This window comes from Scyliorhinus canicula, chromosome 21 (genome assembly GCF_902713615.1).
Source record: "Scyliorhinus canicula chromosome 21, sScyCan1.1, whole genome shotgun sequence".
In the NCBI taxonomy this organism is placed as follows: Eukaryota; Metazoa; Chordata; class Chondrichthyes; order Carcharhiniformes; family Scyliorhinidae; genus Scyliorhinus; species Scyliorhinus canicula.
Window position 1 is genome coordinate 21,438,011 of NC_052166.1, and position 13,726 is coordinate 21,451,736.

At 49.1% G+C, this 13,726-nt stretch overlaps 1 protein-coding gene across 1 annotated transcript in view; it reads right to left on the bottom strand.

Moving 5' to 3' along the window:
* Nucleotides 1-6,070: 6,070 nt before the first annotated feature.
* LOC119955717 overlaps nt 6,071-13,726 on the bottom strand; it is a 120,719-nt gene continuing 113,063 nt past the window's right edge. Inside the window, exon 10 of the mRNA XM_038782210.1 lies at nt 6,071-6,106. Within this exon, the coding sequence (XP_038638138.1) occupies nt 6,086-6,106 (21 nt within the window). The 3' untranslated portion in view covers nt 6,071-6,085. The remainder of the gene's footprint in view (nt 6,107-13,726) is intronic.

Genomic DNA, 13,726 nt, shown 5'->3' on the forward strand with positions numbered 1-13,726 from the left:
TCTCCGTGAAGAAAATACCAGGATGTAATACGTCTGCGTTTGTTTTTATTTGTTCATCGGATGTGGGCATTGTTGGCAAGGCCAGCATTTGTTGCCCATCCCTAATTGCCCTTGACAACCGAATGGCTTGCTAGACCACTCAGAGGGCAGTTAAGAGTTTAGGGCAGCACGGTAGCGCAAGTGGATAGCACTGTGGCTTCACAGCACCAGGTCCCTGGTTTGATTCCCGGCTTGGGTCTCTGTCTGTGCAGAGTCTGCACGTTCGCCTCGTGTGTGTGTGGGTTTCCTCCGGGTGTTCCGGTTTCCTCCCACAGTCCAAAGACGTGCAGGTTAGGTGGGTTGGCCATGATAAATTGCCCTTGGTGACCAAAAAAAGGTTAGGAGGGGTTATTGGGTTACGGGGATAGGGTGGAAGTGAGGGCTTAAGTGGGTCTGTGCAGACTCGATGGGCCAAATGGCCTCCTTCTGCACTGTATGTTCTATGTTGTTCTGAGAGTGTGGAGCCAATAGATCAGTCCAGGTAAGGATAGCAGATTTCCTTCCCTAAAGAACATTCGTGAACCAGATGGGTTTTTACAACAATTGATGATCGTTTCATGCTCGCCTGAGACTAGCTTTCAATTCCAGATTAACTTTTAATCAATGAATTCGTTGAATTTAAATTCCATCAAATGCCATGGTGGGAAATTGAACCCTAGGATATTAGCCTGGGCCACTTTGTTACTGGTCTAGTCACGTTACTATGATGCAACCATCATCCACAATATAATGTATTACTTGGACATTACAAAGCATAAAGTCTGTTATTCCTGCCTCCAGTTCATTTATATCCCTTGGCTTGTCTTGCTGGAGCAGCATCTTTACAGGACTCATGGATATGAAGATAGAAGAAAAAAGGGAACTGGGTTAACCAAACTGGAGCTACAAAAATAAAGGGCGCGATTCTCCGCTGCCCACGACGGGTCGGAGAATAGCGGGAGGGCCTTCCCGACAATTTTCACGGCCTCCCGCTATTGTCCACCCCCCCCCCCCCCCCCCCCCCCCCCCCCCCCCCGGCCGCCCCCCGACACTAATCGCTGCCCGCCGTTTTTTACAGCGAACAGCGATTCTCCGCAGGCCGATGGGCTGAATACCGCGGAGTTTACGGCCGTTTTCAGGCCGCGATCACACCTGCTTTCAGCGTTCGTTAAAACGGCCGCAAAGTGCCGTCCCAGACAACCATGGCACCGATTGGCACGGCCGCACCACGGCCGTGCCAAGGGTGGCATGGGCCTGCGATCGGTGGGCACCGATCGCGGGCAGCGGGTCCGATACCCGCGCACTATTTGTTCTTCCGTCGCCCCGCAGGATCAGTTCGCGGGGCGGCTGAGGGGCATGACGGCCCGCGCATGTGCGGGTTTGACACGTCTGTGTGATGACGTCATCCGCGCATGCGCGGGTTGGAGTCGTCCAACCCGCGCATGCGGCTGACGTCATCGTGCGCGTCAGCCGTTGTGACGCTTGGCGCGCGGACTTAGCGACGGTCGCTAAGGACGCGATGCCGTGCTTCACGGGGCCCCGCTGCTAGCCCCGCCCGGGGGGGAGAATCAGTATCACGGCAGCCTTTACGACTCGCCGCATTTGCTGAGAATCGCGCCCAAAGTGTCCGGGTGAGATGAGATTCTCCCAACGGGTCTAAGTGCTGATACCGGAGTAAAAACTGGAGTGTTCTACTCCGGCGTCGGCGCCCGTTACCAGGCCCCTATTCCCCCCTCCTCCATGGGGCTAGCAGGGGCATCGCACGATTTACGCGGGCGGGGCCTCGGCACGGCGTCAGAGACCCGGCGCCACGTAAAAGACGCGGCGCTTTGGGTCCCGCGCATGCGCAGTTGGGCCGACGCCAACTGGCGCATGCGTGGTGGCCGTCCTCCCCCAGGCCGACCCACACAAACATGGCTCGCCGGCAGAAGAAAGGAGGCCCGCCGACAGAGAGGCCGGCCCGCCGATCGGTTGGTACCGATCACGTACCAGGCCACTCCAGAGAGCCTCCCCGGGGTTGGGATCCCCCTCCCCTCCCACAGGCCGCCCCACGTCCCGCCGGCCCGGCAGCAGGTTAGAACGGCGCCGGCGGGACTGTCAATTTTTTTGCCCGACGTGAATCTCGCGCCGCTGGTTTTGGGGGGGGTGAGAATCGCGGCGGGGGTCGGGGCGCGTGGCACGATTCACGCGGCGCCCCGCCAATTCTCCCACCCAGCGTGGGGGGAGAATACCGCCCTCCTTTTTAGCGGCATTTAAAGCAAAGCTAAAATGCTAACATTCAAAAACTCACCCCCCTTGGTCAGAAAGCAGGAGGGACGGTCATGAGATTGTTACAGAGTGATATTGGCACAACTCACTTCAGGGAACATTCCTACTGAAAACTTAGAACCATTGAACAAACACTAGTCGCTGAAAGACTGACTCGATCATGATTACTGCCTCAGGGTGCCAGATCTCATTCTTCTCTTAATTGGCCTTTGATCAAATTGGAAATTTATTCAGGGGTATTGCATTCATTCTTCGAACACAAGGTGATGCTAATTTCTACTATTCAGACTGCAGAGGAGGAGATGAAACATGGGCGGCCTGGCCCTTCCGAACTTATAATACTCCCACTGGGCAGCCACAGCCGAGAGAGTGAGGGTATGGGTAAGGGAACTGAGTACGGAATGGGTGGCAGCCACATTGAAGACATAGAACCAGATCAGACAACACTTCAGCTTAACCGAAATGTCCACCCATTGCTCCATCTGCGGTAACCACAAATTCCCTCCAACCATGAATTCCCGCCAACCATGCCAAACGTCAGACAAGGGGACGTCAGCGGTCAAGGACTTTACAGGCGGACAGACTCGCAAACTACAAGGGGGCAGCAGGGTAGCACAGTGGGGGGAAGCACGGTAGCACAGTGGTTAGCACGGTTGCTTTACAGCACCAGGGTCCCAGGGTAGATTCCCAGCTTGGGCCACTGTCTGTGCGGAGTCTGCACGTTCTCCCAATGTCTGCGTGGGTTTCCTCCGGATGCTCCGGTTACCTCCCACAGTCCAAAGATGTGCAGATTAGGTGGATTGGCCATGCTAAATTGCCCTCGTGTCCAAAATGGTTAGCTGGGGTTACGGAGATAGGATGGAGGTGTGTGCTTAAGTGGGGTTCTCTTTCCAAGGGCCGGTGCAGACTCGATGGACCGATTGACCTCCTTCTGTCCTGTAAATTCTAAATTCTATGTTAACTATCGGAAGGACTGGAGCTCCAACACTTACAAATCAAAAACATTCTCCGCAAGGAAGCGACAGTACCCAAGGGTCCCAAGAGACACATTGCTGGAGGAACTGCTGGATGCGATTCATTGGGAGAAAGGGAACTGTGGGGTCATTTACAGACGTCTTTTAGTGAGGGCAAATACCCCATTAGACGGAGCAAGACAGAAATGGGAGGATGAACTTGGGACGGAAGTAGGGTGGGGCTCTGGAGCGAAGCACTAAATAGGGCCAACTCCACCTCCTCCTGCCCAAGGCTAAGCCTCATTTAGTGTAAAGTAGTGCAGAGCGCACCCAACCAGATCCCGAATGAGTAGGCTTTTCCCGTAGGTGGAGGATAATGTGAACGGTGCCAGGGAGGCCTGGCCAGCCACGCCCACATGTTCTGTGTCTGCCCCAGACTTGTAGGGTTCTGGATAGCCTTCTTTGAGGCAATGTCCAAGGCAGTGGGGGTGAGGGGGAAGCCCTGCCCGAGAGTGACAATCTTCAGGGTATCGGAACAGCCAAAGTTACACATGGGGAAGGGGGCCGATGCCCTTGCTGTTGCTTCCCTAATCGCACGCCAGAGAATCCAGCTCGGCTGGCGATCAGCAGCAGCGCCCACGGCTGCAGCTGGCAAACCCGTCAGAATCTCCCCACCTGGAGAAGATCAAATACATCATCCGAGGGTCGGATGAGGGCTTCCACAAAGCGTGGGGAAATTCACCAGCCTGTTCCAAGACCGGATCGAAGCCAATAATGACTAGGACGATAGGCGGGAGGGGGGAACCAATGAGGGCAGAGAAAACCACACAGGGCAGAGAATCGGCGGCAATCGCACCCACGGGGTCGTCGCCGCGCCGGTCGGGGGGGTGTCGAAAGCGCCCCGCCCCTGACGATTATCTGCGCCATGACGGGCTGAGTGCCCGCCGTGTTCAGCCCAGTGAGGGTAACGTATGGTCCTGCCCGGCGGGACCTCGGAGTTCTGGCTGCAGGGGCCGTCCTGGAGGGGGCGGGGGGGGTCCGACTCCGTGAGGGGGCCTCCACAGTGGTCAGGCCTGAGATCGGGGACTACCGATCGGCCGGCGGGCTAATTCCGGGGGGGGGGGGGGCTATGTTCCTCTGCGCCGGGCCCCCTGTAGGGCTCCGCCATATTGCCCGGGGGCCGGCGCGGAGACGGCAATCCATGTGCATGCGCGGACCCCCGCCGGCCATGACGCGCTGGCTTTTGAGTGCCGGAGCAGCGGACAGCACTCCGACGCCATACTAGCCCCCTAGGAAGGGCTGAATGCCTGGGCCTGGAGGCCAGTTGACACCAGAGCCGCTCGTACAGGTTTTGACGCCGGCATCGACACTTGGCCGGGATTTCGGACAATCCCTGTCTATGTGTTTTATATGTCTAATTGTTAATAATAATAATAAACTGTTAAAACTGGAAAATGCCAAGAAAAATATATTTTTTTAACATTTCTATTATTCGGGTTCACTCTGCTGAAGGGCAGAAAATGTATTTGCCTGCTTGTCACAAAGATAATTAGGGATCGATTTCTCTCAATCACTCTGGGCTATCTTTCTATCGAAACGTAATATCCTCTCACCAAAAGTATCCAATTGTATCTTCAACAGTCCCACTGTTTTTGTCTCCAGTAACCTTACTTTGGACCATATTCTAGGTATTAATATTTTTCATTTTCATAGAAGACTTTGCTTGTCTGGTACCAATATATTAACAGTAAAATGTACCATAATGTGAACTGGAATTCTTTTTTTAATTCATTTATGGAATGTGGCACTGCTCGTTAGACCAATATTTATTGCCCATCCCTAGTTGCACTTCTGAAGATGCTGGTGAGTTGCTTCCTGAACTGCTGCAGTTCCTGAGGTGTAGGTACACCCACTGTGCTGTTAGGGAGGGACTTCCAGGATGTCGCCCCAGAGATATTGAAGGAACGCCGATATATCCAAGTCAGGGTGGTGAGTGATTTGGAGGGGAACCTCCAGGTGGTGGGGTTCCCAGGTATCTGCTGCTCTTGTCCTTCTAGATGGTAGTGGTCATGGGTTTGGAAGGTGCTGTCTAAGGAATCTTGGTGAGTTACTGAAGTGCATCTTGTAGATGATACACCAGGCTGCCACTGTTCATCGGTGGTGGAGGGTTTGAATGAGTGTGGAAGGGGGAGCAATCAAGCGGGCTGCTTTGTCCTGGATGGTGTTGAGCTTCTTGAGTGTTGGAGCTGCACTTATCCAGGCAAGTGGAGCATATTCCATTACACTCCTGACTTGTGGCTTGTAGATGGTGGAAAGGCTTTAGGGGGGGTCAGGAGGTGTGTTACTCACTGTAGGACTCCTAGCCTTTGACCTGCCCTGATAGCCACAGTATTAATGTGGCCAGTCCAGTTCAGTTTCTGATCAATGGTAACCCCCAGGATGTTGATTGTGGGGGATTGAGCGATGGTAATGCCATTGAATATTCTGTTAATATTCATGGTGCCCCTTTCCATTTCCAGGGGGGGTCGTACAGTTTGGGTGCATATTTTGGGAAAGTATATTGAATGGATTTTTCACAGTGATCATTCGGGTGTGGGCATTATGAAGAGTCATCCAGAGAGAAACATGGTTAAATTTGGCAGTATTGGAATAATAATCCATAAAACACAGAGGAAAACTACAATCAACAATGAATTTAAAGAACATTTTGACGTTGATTTTATAGTTAAGAAGATGCTAATGAGGTCCCTTATTAATTACAAAACAAAGTTCTCGGTTATTTTCCTTTATTAGTTATTTCCTTTAGTTTTCCAGTTCCAATATATCTGAAGTTGTTTTTTCATCCTTCAAAGGCAAATGTTTCCATTCTGTAAAAAACAATTTGTTATTGCCTCAAACCAGCAGATAGAGTAAGATGGATGCTAAATACAAATGTCAGCTGTGTTTTTGCATTCTCCTACTCTTTGTGTCTCTCAAGTGCTTTTTATATTAATGTGAAAACCTCCAGCTTCACTTGGCAACCCATTGTAATCATTTACACTGGAATTCCTTGACAGATGAGGGCCTTAAATACTTTTAGTTACTAGGCCCTAAATTGAGGCCTACCGACTGGTATTGAGCAATGGCTGGTTCTTTGTAGCCATGGCAACTAGTGTTTGCCATAAATCCGTGTCGACCATGGAAACACAACCAGAATTTGTGCTCATTGGCTTGAGATCATAAACTCATATTTGCTGAACAAATTGGGGACAGATATTTTTGACTCTTTGACCCAAACTGGAACTCAACTGCTTCATCTCGCTGTGATCATTTCTCTTCAAAAACCTTCAAAGTGTTTATGTCTGTGAGTAGCAAACATACTTCGGAGGTCTTAATCTCTGGGAGATGAAAGGTATGACCTATAAGCTTTGGGCAAACAAGAAATCAACAGACTGCTTCTAAGCTATAGAAACATGGCATGCAGACCATGTACGTTTAAGACACAGACACTGAGTCACTTACTTTTGATGCGCTAAACTTAGCCTCAACTTTAAAGCTTGCCCTAACTTGGGCATTTCAGTCAGAATACTGGTGTTATTGCAATATATCTTAATGCCCGTATGTTGAGAAGATTGCTTAGTGAACCATGTCATTGAGAGCAAATGTTTATTCCTAGCTTCCCAGTGCGTCAGTGGGAGAATTGCGGCAGGTGATATGATGGACCTTGGGGGTTACATGCTGGATTTTGAGCTTTAGCTCCACAAGCCCCTACTCAGAGAGATTTCCTCTTCGCAAGGCAGGAAAGGCTCCTCGCAGATTGGGGTGCCATTTTGCCACTGCCCCGATTCCCCCCACCCCACCCCCACCACCCGGCTCATATCCCGTTTTTGTGACCCCCCCCTTCACTCCTCCAGCCATGGGGAGGCCTCCGGAAACACCCCTCACCCCTCTCAACCTGGCAGGAAGTCGGAAGGTAGTAAAACAGGGACAGAAACAAAAGGCAGTAAGGGGGAAAGTGTAAGGTAGAGAAGCCATAGTCAAAAATTAAAAAGGGCGACAGTACAAGGTACAGTGACTGAGGGGAGCTCAGTGAATAGGCCCAGTAATACTAAAAGGAATAAAACGGGAAGTAAAAACATAAATGGTAAGTGACACGGCAGGTTGTTACATGAAGATATGGGTTCAACAACAAGGAAAATTAGGAGAAAAGTTAAGAGGAAATATAACTTAGGAGAGGTTACTGATTGAGCTGTTAAGATTCAAAACAGAGGTATAAAAGCCAGCATAAGTGTACTTTACCTGAATGCTCATAGTATTCGGAATAAGGTAAATGAGGTGATGGCGCAAATCATCGTTAATGACTATGATTTAGTGGTCATTACTGAAACATGGTTAAAAGATGGTCACGACTGGGAGTTAAATATCTGAGGGTATCAAACTATTCGGAAGGACAGAGTGGATGGTAAGGGAGGTGGTGTAGCTCTGTTATTTAAGGATGACATCCGGGCAATAGTAAGGGATGACATTGGTGCTATGGAGGATAAGGTTGAATCCATTTGGGTGGAAATTAGGAATAGTAAGGCGAAAAAGTCACTGATAGGAGTAGTCTACAGGCCACCAAATAGTAACATTATGGTGGGGCAGGCAATAAACAAAGAAATAACCAATGCATGTAGAAATGGTACAGCAGTTATCATGTGGGATTTTAATCGACATGACGATTGATTTAACCAGGTCGGTCAAGGCAGCCTTGAGGAGGAGTTTATAGAATGTATCCGCGATAGTTTCCTAGAACAGTATGTAACGGAACCTACGAGGGAACAAGCGGTCCTAGATTTGGTCCTGTGTAATGAGACAGGATTGATTAATTATCTCATAGATAGAGATCCTCTCAGAAGGAGCGATCACAATATGGTGGAATTTAAAATACAGATGGAGGGCGAGAAGGTGAAATCAAACACAAGTGTTTTGTGCTTAAATGAAGGAGATTACAATGGGATGAGAGAAGAACTAGCTAAGGTAGACTGGGAGCAAATACTTTATGGTGAAACAGTTGAGGAACAGTGGAGAACTTTCCAAGCGATTTTTCACAGTGCTTAGCAAAGGTTTATACCAACAAAAAGGAAGGACGGTAGAAAGAGGGAAAATCAACTGTGGATATCTAAGGAAATAAGGGAGAGTATCAAAGTGAAGGAAAAAGCATACAAAGTGGCAAAGATTAGTGGGAGACTAGAGGACTGGGAAATCTTTAGGGGGCAACAGAAAGCCACTACAAAAATTATAAAGAAGAGTAAGATAGATTATGAGAGTAAACTTGCTCAGAATATAAAAACAGATAGTAAAAATTTCTACAAATATAAAAAAAAAAGAGTGGCTAAGGTAAATATTGGTCCTTTAGAGGATGAGAAGGGAGATTTAATAATGGGAAATGAGGAAATGGCTGAGGAACTGAACAGGCTTTTTGAGTCGGTCTTCACGGTGGAAGACACAAATAACATGCCAGTGACTGATAGGAATGAGGTTATGACAGGTGAGGAGCTTGAGATGATTGTTATCACTAAGGAGGTAGTGAGGGGCAACCTAATGGGGCTAAAGGTAGACGAGTCTCCTGGCCCTGATGGAATACATCCCAGAGTGCTAAAAGAGATGGCTAGGGAAATTGCAAATGCACTAGTGATAATTTACCAAAATTCACTAGACTCTGGGGTGGTCCCGGTGGATTGGAAATTAGCAAACATGACACCACTGTTTAAAAAAGGTGGTAGGCAGAAAGCGGGTAATTATAGGCCAGTGAGCTTAACTTCGGTAGTAGGAAAGATGCTGTAATCTATCATCAAGGAAGAAATAGCGAGGCATCTGGATGGAAATTGTCCCATTGGGCAGGCGCAGCATGGGTTCATAAAAGGCAGGTCGTGCCTAACTAATTTAGTGGAATTTTTTGAGGACATTACCAGTGCGGAAGATAACAGGTAGCCAATGGATGTGGTATGTCTGGATTTCCAGAAAGCTTTTGACAAGGTGCCACACAAAAGGCTGCTGCATAAGATAAAGATGCATGGTATTAAGGGTAAAGTAGTAGCATGGATAGAGGATTGGTTAATTAATAGAAAGCAAAGTGTGGGGTTTAATGGGTGTTTCTCTGGTTGGCAATCAGTAGCTAGTGGTGTCCCTCAGGGATCTGTGTTGGGCCCACAATTCACAAATTCACAATTTACGTAGATGATTTGGAGTTGGGAACCAAGGGCAATGTGTCCAAGTTTGCAGACGACACTAAGATGAGTGGTAAAGCAAAAGGTGCAGAGGATACTGGAAGTCTGCAGAGGGATTTGGATAGGTTAAGTGAATGGGCTAGGGTCTGGCAGATGGAATACAATGTTGACAAATGTGAGGTTATCCATTTTGGTAGGAATAACAGCAAAAGGGATTATTATTTAAGTAATAAAATATTAAAACATGCTGCTGTGCAGAGAGCCCTGGGTGTGCTAGTGCATGAGTCGCACAAAGTTGTTTTACAGGTGCAACAGGTGTTTAAGAAGACAAATGGAATCTTGTCCTTCATTGCTAGAGGGATGGAGTTTAAGACTAGGGAGGTTATGCTGCAATTGTGTAAGGTGTTAGTGAGGCCACACCTGGAGTATTGTGTTCAGTTTTGGTCTCCTTACCTGAGAAAGGACGTACTGGCGCTGGATGGTGTGCAGAGGAGATTCACAAGGTTAATCCCAGAGCTGAAGGGGTTGGATTATGAGGAGAGGTTGAGTAGACTGGGACTGTACTCGTTGGAAATTAGAAGGATGCGGGGGGATCTTATTGAAACATATAAAATTATGAAGGGAATAGATAGGATAAATGCGGCCAGGTTGTTTTCACTGGCGGGTGACAGCAGAACTAGGGGACATAGCCTCAAAATAAGGGGAAGTAGATTTAGGACTGAGTTTAGGAGGAACTTCTTCACCCAAAATAGTGTTGGAGGCGTAGATGGAGCAGAGTTTGTAAGGAGCATCCAGGAGAGTTTTTTAGAGCAGTATGTAAATAGTCCAACTCGGAAAGGGGCCATACTGGACCTGGTATTGGGGAATGATCCCGGCTAGGTGGTTGATGTTTCAGTAGGTGATTATTTTGGGAATAGCAATCACAATTCCGTAAGTTTTAGAATACGCATGGACAAGGACAAGAGTGGTCCGAAAGGAAGAGTACTAAATTGGGGAAAGGCAGAGTATAACAAAATTCGGCAGGAGCTAAGGAATGTGGATTGGGAGCAGCTGTATAAGGGTAAATCCACATTTGAAATGTGGGAGTCTTTTAAGGAAAGGTTAATTAGAGTGCAGGACAGACATGTTCCTGTAAAAATGAAAGATAGAAATGGCAAGATTAGGGAACCATGGATGCCGGGTGAAATTGTGAGACTAGCTAAGATGAAAAAGGAAGAATACATAGGATCGAGGCAACTCAAAACTGATGAAGCTTTGGAGGAATATCGGGAAAGTAGGACGAATCTCAAACGCGCAATAAAGAGGGCTAAAAGGGGTCATGAAATATCTTTGGCTAACAGGGTTAAGGAAAATCCCAAAGCCTTTTATTCGTATGTAAGGAGCAAGAGGGTAACTAGAGAAAGGATTAGCCCACTCAAAGACAAAAGAGGGAATTTATGCGTGGACTCAGAGGAAATGGGTGAGATTCTTAATGAGTACTTTGCATCGGTATTCACAAAGGAGAGGGACAAGACGGATGTTGAGGCGAGGGATGGATGTTTAAATACTCTAGGTCAAGTTGTCATACGGAAGGGGGAAGTTTTGGGTATTCTAAAAGACATTAAGGTGGCCAAGTCCCCAGGACCGGATGGGATCTATCCCAGGTTACTGAGGGAAGCGAGGGTTGAAATAGCTGGGGCTTTAACAGACATCTTTGCAGCATCCTTGAGCACGGGTGAGGTCTCGGAGAACTGGAGAATTGCTAATGTTGTCCCTTTGTTTAAGAAGGGTAGCAGGGATAATTCAGGGAATTATAGACCTGTGAGCTTGACGTCAGTGGTAGGCAAACTGTTGGAGAAGATACTGAGGGATAGGATCTATTCACATCTGGAAGAAAATAGACTTATCAGTGATAGGCAGCATGGTTTTGTGCAGGGAAGGCCATGTCTTACAAACCTAATAGAATTCTTTGGGGAAGTGACAAAGTTAATTGATGTGGGAAGGGCTGTAGATGTCATATACATGGACTATAGTAAGGTGTTTGATAAGATTTCCCATGGCAGGTTGATGGAAAAAGTGAAGTCGTATGGAGTTCAGGGTGTACTAGCTAGATGGATAAAGAACTGGCTGGGCAACAGGAGACAGAGAGTAGTGGTGGAAGGGAGTGTCTCAAAATGGAGAAGGGTTACTAGTGATGTTCCACAGGGATCCGTGCTCGGACCACTGCTGTTTGTGATCTACATAAATGGCCTGGAGGAAGGTATAGGTGGTCTGATTAGCAAGTTTGCAGATGATACTAAGATTGGTGGAGTTGCAGATAGTGAGGCGGACTGTCAGAGAATACAGCAAAACATAGATAGATTGGAGAGTTGGGCAGAGAAATGGCAGATGGAGTTCAATCCAGGCAAATGCGAGGTGATGCATTTTGGAAGATCAAATTCAAGAGCGGACTATATGGTCAATGGAAGGGTCTTGGGGAAAATTGATGTAGAGCGAGATCTGGGAGTTCAGGTCCATTGTACCCTGAAGGTGGCAACGGAGGTCAATAGAGTGGTCAAGAAGGCAGACAGCATGCTTGCCTTCATCGGACGGGGTATTGAGTACAAGAGTTGACAGGTCATGTTACAGTTGTATAGGACTTTGGTTCGGCCACATTTGGAATACTGCGTGCAGTTCTGGTCGCCACATTACCAGAAGGATGTGGATGCTTTGGAGAGGGTGCAGAGGAGGTTCACCAGGATGTTGCCTGGTATGGAGGGTGCTAGCTATGAAGAAAGGTTGAGTAGATTAGGATTGTTTTCGTTGGAAAGACGGAGGTTGAGGGGGGAACCTGATTGAGGTCTACAAAATTATGAGAGGTATGGACAGGGTGGCTAGCAACAAGCTTTTCCCAAGAGTGGGCTTGTCAGTTACAAGGGGTCACGATTTCAAGGTGAGAGGGGGAAAGTTTAAGGGAGATGTGCGTGGAAAGTTTTTTACGCAGAGGGTGGAGGGTGCCTGGAACGCTTTACTAGCGGAGATGGTAGAGGCGGGCACGATAGCATCATTTAAGAGGCATCCAGACAGGTATATGAACGGGTGGGAATAGAGGGAAGTAGACCTTAGAAAATAGGAGACAGGTTTAGATAAAGGATCTGGATCGACGCAGGTTGGGAGGGCTGTAGGGCCTGTTCCTGTGCTGTAATTTTCTTTGTTCAAAGGGTTGTGAATCTATGGAATGCCTTGCCCAGTGAAGCAGTTGAGGCTCCTTCATTAAATGTTTTTAAGATAAAGATAGATAGTTTTTTGAAGAATAAAGGGATTAAGTGTTCGGGCCGGAATGTGGAGCTGAGTCCACAAAAGATTAGCCGTGATCTCATTGAATGGCGGAGCAGGCTTGAGGGGCCAGATGGCCTACTCCTGCTCCTAGTTCTTACGTTCTTATGGTAATTTGTACTTCAAATCCATATTCCTTGAGAACCACACCCAACAAAAATCTACTGGTTTCAATCTTTCAATTATCGCCTTCAAAACTCCTTCATAAAATGACTGCAGCACCAATACCCAGCAGATGGAAACTTTTAGTGCGAGAGTTTTGATTCTGATACAGGAAACATCGGAGCATGAGCAGGCCATTTAGCCCTTCGAGTCTCATTCATTTAGATCATGGCGGATCTGTATCTCAACTCCCGCAGGGTCGGAGAATCGCCCGGGGCCGGCGAAACTCCAGCCCCTGCCGTGGCCGGAATTCTCCGCTACCCGGGAATTGGCGGGGGCGGGAATCACGCCCCGCCGATCGGCGTACCCTCCGCGCCGATCGGCGAGCCCTCCGCGGCGATTCTCTGGCCCGCGATAGGCCGAAGTCCCGCCGCTGAGAGGCCAATCCCGCCGCCGTGGTTTCAACCACCTCTGGTGGCGGCGGGATTGGCGGCACGAGCGGGCCCCCGGGGTCCTGAGGGGGGCACGGGGCGATCGGACCCCGGGTGGTGCCCCCAAGGTGGCCAGGCCCGTGATCGGGGCCCACCAATCGGCGGGCGGGCCAATGCCGTGGGGGCACTCTTTTTCTTCCGCCGCCGCCACGGCCTCCACCATGGCTGCATCCTACCGCGCATGCGCCGGTGGTGACGTCAGCGGCAGCTGACGCACCGGTGCACGCGCGAACAGGCGAAGGCTTTTTGGCCAGCCCGACGCCGGCCGGCGGGCGTCAAAGGCCGTTGGCGCCGGTTTTGGCGCCAGTCGGCGTGGCGCCAACCACTCCGCCGCGGGCCTAGCCCCCAAAGGTGCGGAGAATTCCGCACCTTTGGGGAGGCTCGACGCCGGAGTGGTGGGTGCCACTCCGCT